At 43.5% G+C, this 8,828-nt stretch overlaps 2 protein-coding genes across 2 annotated transcripts in view; both read right to left on the reverse strand.

Moving 5' to 3' along the window:
• cavin4b (caveolae associated protein 4b) overlaps positions 1-3,099 on the reverse strand; it is a 5,397-nt gene extending 2,298 nt beyond the window's left edge. Inside the window, exon 1 of the mRNA XM_014033926.1 lies at positions 2,330-3,099. Within this exon, the coding sequence (XP_013889380.1) occupies positions 2,330-2,692 (363 nt within the window). The 5' untranslated portion in view covers positions 2,693-3,099. The remainder of the gene's footprint in view (positions 1-2,329) is intronic.
• Positions 3,100-5,524: 2,425 nt separating this feature from the next.
• Positions 5,525-8,319, reverse strand: LOC106536613 (tomoregulin-1; the record flags this gene model as incomplete). Its single annotated transcript, XM_014033924.1, is given in 4 exon segments — positions 5,525-7,451; positions 7,808-7,969; positions 8,061-8,181; positions 8,272-8,319. Coding segments are annotated over 4 exon segments (416 nt in total), but the record flags the coding sequence as incomplete, so codon positions are not given.
• Positions 8,320-8,828: the final 509 nt, after the last annotated feature.

Consider the following 8,828-nt stretch of genomic DNA (forward strand, 5'->3'; position numbering starts at 1 on the left):
ATGTATATGTATGTATGATACATGTATGTATATGAATATATATGAAATATTAAATGGTTGTTTATTCTGACAACATCAAATTGAATTTTTGTAAAAAAAATAATTTTTTACACCAAAATAGTTTAGGGGGCTCCAGCCCCCCTATAATAGGCCTGGTGATGCCACTGACATAAACATCTTCATAAGAATTCATTATGGCACCATGTTTAATAATGAGGTCAGTTTTAAATGTGTCTGGGTCAAATGTGTGCTGCAGACTGGGATGGTTCTGATCCAGAAATAAACTGCAGCACCTGTTTGTGGAGCTCAATGAGTTGAGCTCCACAAACAGGTGCTGCAGTTTATTTCTGGAGGGAGGATCTGGATGTAGAGGAAGAAGCTTCAGACTCATTCAACAGATTTTAGTCCCAGATCAGAGTCGGTTCATCTGAACACAGTTCATTCAGTAAACAGAACCTTTGGGTCGGTCCTCACAGTCCGAGCAGAACCTCAGGTTAAACACATCTTTACAAGCTGTGAGCAGAACGGCAGGTCAGTGACAGGTCACAGGTCCTGAGCCTTTTTACCAGTTATTCTTTGATCGTCTCTGACTCGGAGCAGTTCCTCCTCACAGCAGCTGCTCGCAGCCAGCAGAGGAGCAGAACAGCTATATTAGGAGGTGAAGGTCCAGACTCAGAATAACTCCGAGCTCAGCTGGTTCCRTCACTTATATGACGTCAGCTCTGAGCTCCAACCTTCCTGTTAATGTTGGACCTGAGACATCATCCAACACTGAACGTGTCGAGGTTCTAATGGAAACTGTTTTAATGTACAATAAATAAACTAATTCTACTAAATCTAACCACTGATTGATCAAGGCTCAGAAATGACAGAAATGTGCTTTAATTAAAATTTGACCCAGCTGTCAACTTATGGGTCAAACTCAACCTAAGAGAACCTAATGCTCCTTCTCCATGGTGTAGTGTCGGACCGGTCGGTGTAGGTACGGGTCGGACCGGTTGGTTTTCCACTGATGTCCCAGTCCAGTTCCAGTGGGTGTGTTTTGGGCAGTTGGTGGAGGTGGTTTTTAGGTTTTTTGAAAAAAAAATAATGGGTAAAATGAGAGATGGAAACACATTTGATGAATAACTTTTGAAATTTTAAAAATTTGCAAAAATTTCGAATTAAAATTGGATGGAATCACAGCTAATGTCACTGCTACARTTGAAAAAAAAATGGCTCCTTGAGTTGGCAGCTTAGACGCAACCAGTGACTCCACCCCCTGACCAATCAGTGATGAACAGTGTTCTGACGTCACATTTTGGTGTCGACTGGGGCCGCTTGGAACCACAATGAAGTAAAAAAAAGTGCCGGTTCCATGGATCTGGACTAATGGAAATGTCCTGGAACGGTACCGACACTAGTGGAAAAGGGGCGTAATCTACATGACTGGAAGCAGCAGGTCTGGAGTTCCTGTGAGGACCTGAGCTTCATCTGATGTTTGGACCTTTGTGGTCAAACCAACAGAACATGTGAGCCTCCAGAACWGAACCTCTGCCTGCAGCTTCCCAACGTCTTTATATTCTAATCTACAATCTGCAGCTGGACCTCAGATGTGTTCAGTGAGCTCTCAGCAGACGTGCTGAAGGTTCCTGCAGAGCTAAAATAAGCAGGTCAGCTGTGAAGGCCAGAGAAGTAAACTGAGTCCTGCTGGAACACTCGTCACTATTTCAACCCTCAAGACCAACCGAGGCATTTACTGACAGGGATTCATGTTAGAGGAACTCAGATTAGGATTAACAGAGACGTACATGTTAATGTAGGTTTAGTTTTTGTTAAACCAGTCTTTCTATATGAAGCTTTAGTTTAGATAAAAGTATCTTGGAATTTCAAGATTTTTCTTTTTTCAATATAATTGTTCCTATATTGTGGATTTAAACACAAAATCTGATTAAAATTAAACAAAATGGCACATAAACAGGTCTGAACTGTGAAACTGTTGTYGTGAAGTTACAGATAATATTTAGCCTTTACTGCAGGAGTTAAACTCACCCTGATGCCTGTTTTAGACCAGGTCCAACTCTATAAATCATCTGTTTCCACCTGCTGGTCTCTGTGATCCTGCAGCTCTAAGCTAAAACTAACAAAATGTGAGTTCTGTTCAAAATGAGATCAGGTTTAAGTGTTTGACTCCTGATTACTGGTCTGTTTAGGGTCAGATCCTGATGACCATTGCTTTGGTTTGTTGAAGTTATTGTKTCAAAGTTTGAGTCCTGAGTTGACGCTGAAGGGATCAGTGAAACATAAGAAGTTTCCAGAACTTGTTAAAGGTTTTCTTTCAGAACCTTACCTGGTAAATCACCACTCTGAACTTGTTCTTGGCCAGCAGGTCGCCCTGTGTGGCCTCCACCTTCTTGACCCTGATGTTCTGGTTCTCCACGCGGACCCTGACGTCCTTGATGTGGCGGCTGACCTTGCGGGTCTTCTCCAGCAGCCGGTCCACAGTGGAGCTGGTGTTGGCGTGCTCGTTGGTCAGCTTGACCACGTCGGCCTGGATGGTTTTCACCGTGTTCTCCAGCTCCAGCTGTCGCTCCTCCATGCGCTGCTGGGTGGCCTGGACGCTGTCCATGAGGCCCGCCACGCGCTCCAGCAGGGCCATGATGCCGCCGGCATCGTCCCCGCCTCCTGTGGGCATGCCCGGCTTATCTGTCATACCTGCTGGTCGGCCCGGTCCCTCAGAGGCTGGAGTCCAGAGATCCAAATCAAAAAGAAGAGCTGAAGGCAAGTTCTGCYGCAACAAGTGGAGAACATCAGATCAGGGTTCAAACGATGGAGGAGAACTGGATCAGCTCTGCCCAACTGCAGGTTGACCCTGAAACCGTCCAGATCAAGTGATAGACTCCACCCAGCTGGACGAGGGAGGCAGGGAGGACAGGAACACAGAGGGAGGAGGGGACCATGGACGGGCTAAAGAAACCTGAGCTGAAGGAGCAGCGAGGAGATCAATGAGGGTCTCAGATATTCAACCAATGTGTCGATAACTCAGCTGAAGATTCACCAGCAACAAGAAACAAAGTCAGGAAGTTCCTGCAGGATCGTCTTTGTTTGAACCGGTTCTTTATGACCTCTGATCTCCAGAGAAACTCTGACCTGCAGCTGAAAACCTTTAAACAGATTTCTGCAGGAATGTTTGGGATAAAGAGACCTGGACCTCAGTGTTTCTCTGCTGCTAAAAATACACTGGTTGTAAAGTGAGCCCTGTTCTTCTTTGGGACATGAGTGTATTAAAAGACATGGAAACTCCCTCCATCCATCCCTCCATCCCTCCATCCCTCCATCATCCGCTCACTTGTTCTGTCCTGATCCCTGCCTCCAGGTTTAGACTTTATTTCAGTCCCAACAGGATCACAAATGAAAGGTTAAAGCTTCTCAAAGCATTCTTTAAGCTTAGCCCTCCATGGCTGCCATTTTAGCTCCGAACAGGAAGTCCAAACTTGGTCTGAAGAGGCGGAGCCTAGAACAGCTGGGAAAGATGAACCAAGCTTCAGTCAATGGAGATGCACCATAAAATCAGGTTAAAGTTTCAACAAAAAAAACATGTTTTATTTAAATATTAACAAATCTGCACCATTAAAGGTCAAATGAGGTCAGGACAAATAAAGAACTAAAAGTGCGGTCGTTTAAAACTTAAAGAGGTGAAATCAGGTAAAAGTGAAGAACTAAGTGAAGTTCATTTATTACTGCATGATGGTTTTGAACTGAGAAACAGGAAGTAAGGATTTTAGGAGCTTAAATGATTTTTTATTCTAGCCTGAAGCTGGAGATGTTAATATGTTGATGCTAAGAGTTATTTTTTAGGTTTGATGTAATGAAAACAAGTCAGAACTTACCTGTAGATGTTTTAGTTTTGATGTTTTTGGCCGCTGCAGGCTGACATTTAAAAGTAAAATGATTTAAATGCTCTAAACTCTGAACAGAAGACGTGATGAAGATGACAGAAGGTGTCAGGGTGGGGGGGGGGGGACGACTCCCACCCATCCCTCCACCAGCTGCTGCCTATAATTATCCTGCTCTCAGCGCCATGTTTGATCCACCTTCATGAGACCTGAGGCTTCATGACCTGCTGGAAGAGCCTGATTTTTACTTTGTGACTGAAAACAGACAGAGTCCAGAATCTGTAGACAAAGTTTCATTTCTGTTTTCTGGACCGTTACAGACCCAAAGAGACCCCGGTCCAACGTTTCTGTCAGACCTGAGGAGAAACCCAGGTTCTTTAGTTTCTAGTTTTTGTATCAGGACTTTATAAAACTGATCTGGTCTTTATCAGGTTCTACAGTGAACAAACTGGTTCCAGTTCCTGATCCAGCAGCTTGTAGGACTCCCAGTGGTTTTGTGTGTCTGTCTTGGTTGTGGAGGATTTTCGGCCCACTCTTCTTTCCATCGTTGCTTCAGTTCATTCAGGTTCTGTTCAGCTACCTGAAGGTCCACCACAGGGTTCTAGTCAGGTCAGGGTTCCTACAGTTTGAGGAAAGTTCAATTTAAGACTTTTTAAGAGTTTTTAAGGCCAAGTGAAATTAAATTTAAGACCCATTTCATAATGAACATAAATGACAAAAAAATAGATAAAACCTGTCAGAAACTCATGATCAAAGTATTTTTGATTTAAATATTCAAGGAGACCAATTGTTTTTATCCATATCTAACTATAGCAGAAACCTTCTTAGAGTCAGTCTTAATTTAATTTCAGGAAATCCTCTAACGACCTAAAATCTGTGGTTTTAGGACCCACAGTGGGTCTAAGCCAGTTTGCTGTAGATCAGGGGTGTCAAACTCCTGTCCTCGAGGGCCACTATCCTGCATGTTTTAGAGGTTTTCTTGCTCCAACACACCAGATTTTGATCGCTGGGTAATTAACAGGCTTCTGCCCAATTTGAAGAGTTAATTCAATCACTGAATCAGGTGTGTTGGAGCTGGAAAACCTCTAAAACATGCAGGATAGTGGCCCTCGAGGACTGGAGTTTGACACCCCTGCTGTAGATGAAACCTTAAAGTACCTGTGATGTAATGTTTGTAAGAATTATGAATGTATTTTTGGAAAGACAACATTATTATAATATGACAAAACAAATGTCACGTTGCTCAGATGAACAGTTGAGATATTTGCAGGTGAAATAACAGGAAGTGATGTCACAGGGGAATGTCTGCATGCGAATATTTAAAAAAATAAATGTTACCAATTGTTTTAATATTTGAGAGGAATTACAGTCATCCTATTTACAATGTGTTCACATTTTTAARACTTCTGAAGATTGATTTAAGACATTTTAAGGATAATTAAGGCCWTATTTTTAGACTGATCAATTCAAAGACTTTTTAAGGATCTGCAGGAACCCTGTAGGTTCTGGATTTTAGATCGTTGCTTGAGTTGATTCTTGTAGATCAGCTGCTGTGTTTGGATCAGAGTTCTGTTGGACCCAGTTTAGTCCAAACAGTTGGTCTCTGAACTCCAACTAGAACCTGATTAATGATTGGATCAAAGACAAACTGGTTCAAACATCATAATTTAATTCAGCTACAGCACAGTCTAAACAACTTCACTGGTTCATGCAGGACGCAACATCTACAGTAACATCAGGCCGGGTTCCTGCAGGAGCCATAGTACCTGGACCAGAACCCATCTGATCCCAGAGCAGCGCCACCTGGAGGACCCCCGGCCCACCTTCTACCACGACACCACGGTAAGACACGTCGTACCATCGATACACTTCAGATTATAAAAGATTTAAATTATCCTCAGCTTGTCCAAACACATCTGGACCTGAGACCAGAACCTGAAAAACAATCTGGACCAGAACCTGAAACACAAACAACAAGCTGTACACCTCATTATTTACGTAGAAAAAACAGCATTTTGGTTCTCAGGTGCATCTCATCGTAACAAACAAACAAATCAAATCCAGCTTAGATCTGGGTTCTGGGAACATCAGGACTGGACTCTGCAGAGCTTCACTGGTCCCTGATCATCCTGGAGTCCCCCTGCAGAGCGCCCCCTGGAGGTTTAAGGCCTTACAACAAGTTTGTGACAAAAATAAATGAAAACGCTGGGCCAAAGGTGAAATATCTGTTTGACACGCGGACATTTCAGTTTGAAGGTGAAATGTACAAAAATTTAAAATAAAATAAAATAAATAAAACTTTTACTGTTTTTTTTCTTCAGAAAATGAAATAAAAAACATTAAAAAATGGTTTTAATCCCTAAAAACCAAACCAGTTGTTTATATCTTTTCACTGTCTGTAAAAACTGTTTCACACAGATTAAAACTTGTTTCTCTGTTAATCTGGAGCTCAGATTAAATCTGAAACTGAAACAGGTTCAGCTGCTGTCAGCTGATTGTTCCACCAATAATCTGAGCAGCTTATTAACCAACTGATTAATTAATCAAGTTCCTGCTGAACACATGTTTAACCAGCCAACAGATTAAAGATTATTAAGTATCAACTGACAAATTACTTAATTGTCTTTTTTTTTACCATTAAATCCACTGATCAGATTCATTTATCTGATATTTTTCATTTGTTCACCACTTCTGTTTGTGTCTCCATCAAAGAAAACTTGTTCTGGTCGATTTGAATGATCTGTTAAYCTGTGAGCAGGTTGAATGAAGCTGACTAACGAGGCCAACAAACAGAAACACACAGAGTCAGAACAGAAGCACAGCTGGAACAGCTGGAAATAAAGCCTCATAAATCAGATTTAAAGATGTTTGATGAGTTGGTGAAAAACACAATAATTTAAAGTTTTCTCTCCTGTCGTTGTTCACAATGTTGCACAAAGTTTTAAACATGACTGATGAAAACAAAAAAACATAAATCTGAGTCTGTGTGCATCTCTCCAGCTGTGGACTAACAGAGACAGGACCTGTGAGTCCAGCTGTGGACTAACAGAGACAGGACCTGTGAGTCCAGCTGTGGACCAACAGAGACAGGACCTGTGAGTCCAGCTGTGGACTAACAGAGACAGGACCTGTGAGTCCAGCTGTGGACTAACAGAGACAGGACCTGTGAGTCCAGCTGTGGACTAACAGAGACAGGACCTGTGGGTCCAGCTGTGGACGGTGCAGAGAGACGATACAATCAGATAAATAAAGGTTCTGCTTCCTGTTGCTCAGAGACAGAGGATGTAAAACAAACATGAAGGGCAGTGAGAAAATAAGGCCTCTTTAAGTAAATAAATGATACATTTATAAAAAGGGATAAAATAACTCAGAGGCACCAGAACTTGGATTATAAAACTGCAGTCTGTCTGTGGTTCCAAAACTGGGAGCGTTTTATAAAAAAATAAAAATTAAATTAAATAAAAAAAACTGGCAGGACAAAGAAAAAGCAGCTACATCATCCGAGACGACGTCCCCGACGGGAAGTGTCCCAGGTGCTGCTTCTGTCTGCGGCCACGCTTCGACTTGTTGCACCTCCTGCAGGACGACAGGACAAAGTGTGATTAGACAGCAAGGAGACATTTTTATCACAAGGACTCATAAAATGAGTCAGCAAGTTATTTTACTAACATAAATCTCAACATTTAAAGATAAAAATAAAATAATCTGCAGTAAATGTCTGATCATTACTGAAACTGTGTGTCAGAGTCGCCCTCTGCAGGCTGACAGGTGTCACTGCAGCTCTGAGCTTACAGTGGTGACTCTGCTGGACTCTGCAGGACTCTGCTGGAGTCTGCTGGTCTCTGCTGGACTCTGCTGGTCTCAGTCCCTCCCTGCACCCTGGTTCTGTATGATGTGAGGTAATATCAGGATAAATAACCAGGTGACAGTACCTGGTGAAGCACATCACCACGGCCACGATGACTGCGATCTGCACGGCGCCGATGATGGCGGCGATGAGGACRTAGTGCAGCTTCTGTCCACTGGGGACCACGTAGAGGATGTTGAAGTCCAGGAGCTGGTCGCACTGAGAGCCGCCGTACGCCGCCTCACACCTGACACAGGAACACACGGTTACACCTGCACAGGTGACGAGGCCCAGGGCGGGGTCTGGTCTGAGGTCTGACCTGAGTCTGGGGGTCCTACCTGCAGGTGGGAAGGTTCTGCCTCAGCTCACACTGTCCGTGCTCGCAGAACTCGGCGTAGTCCTCGGGACAGGGTTCAGGGTTCTCCACAAAGCCGTCCTCTTCATCAGGCTTCGACACGGCTGCAGAAACAAGAGAAGAAGAAATCCTGCTTTCTGATTGGCTGTTCAGATCAAAACACAGCGAGCGTCCCGTCAGGTGACGTGACTCACCGTACRGGTCCGGTTTGGACTTGGAGCCATCGTCCTTCCTGGTTTTATCTGAAACAGAAAGGTTTTATGAAGATCTAAGACCTGACCTGGTCTCAGGGTTCAGGATCTTAGTCCTGGTTTCAGGGTTCAGGATGTTAGTCCTGGTTTCAGGGTTCAGGAACTTAGACCTGGTCTCAGACCTCATGGTTTCAGGATCTTAGTCCTGGATTCAGGGATCAGGATCTTAGTCCTGGTTTCAGGGATCAGGATCTTAGTCCTGGTTTCAGGGATCAGGATCTTAGTCCTGGTTTCAGATTTTAGTCCTGGTTTCAGGTCTCAGGATCTTAGTCCTGGTTTCAGGTCTCAGGATCATATTCCTGGTCTCAGACCTCCTGGTTTCAGAGATCAGGATCTTGGTCCTGGTCTCAGACCTGACAGTTTCAGGGTTCAGGATCTTAGTCCTGGTTTCAGGGTTCAGAATCTTAGTCCTGGTTTCAGATTTTAGTCCTGGTTTCAGGTCTCAGGATCTTAGTCCTGGTTTCAGGTCTCAGGATCATATTCCTGGTCTCAGACCTCAG

This window comes from Austrofundulus limnaeus, unplaced genomic scaffold (genome assembly GCF_001266775.1).
Source record: "Austrofundulus limnaeus strain Quisiro unplaced genomic scaffold, Austrofundulus_limnaeus-1.0 Scaffold1897, whole genome shotgun sequence".
Taxonomy (NCBI): Eukaryota; Metazoa; Chordata; class Actinopteri; order Cyprinodontiformes; family Rivulidae; genus Austrofundulus; species Austrofundulus limnaeus.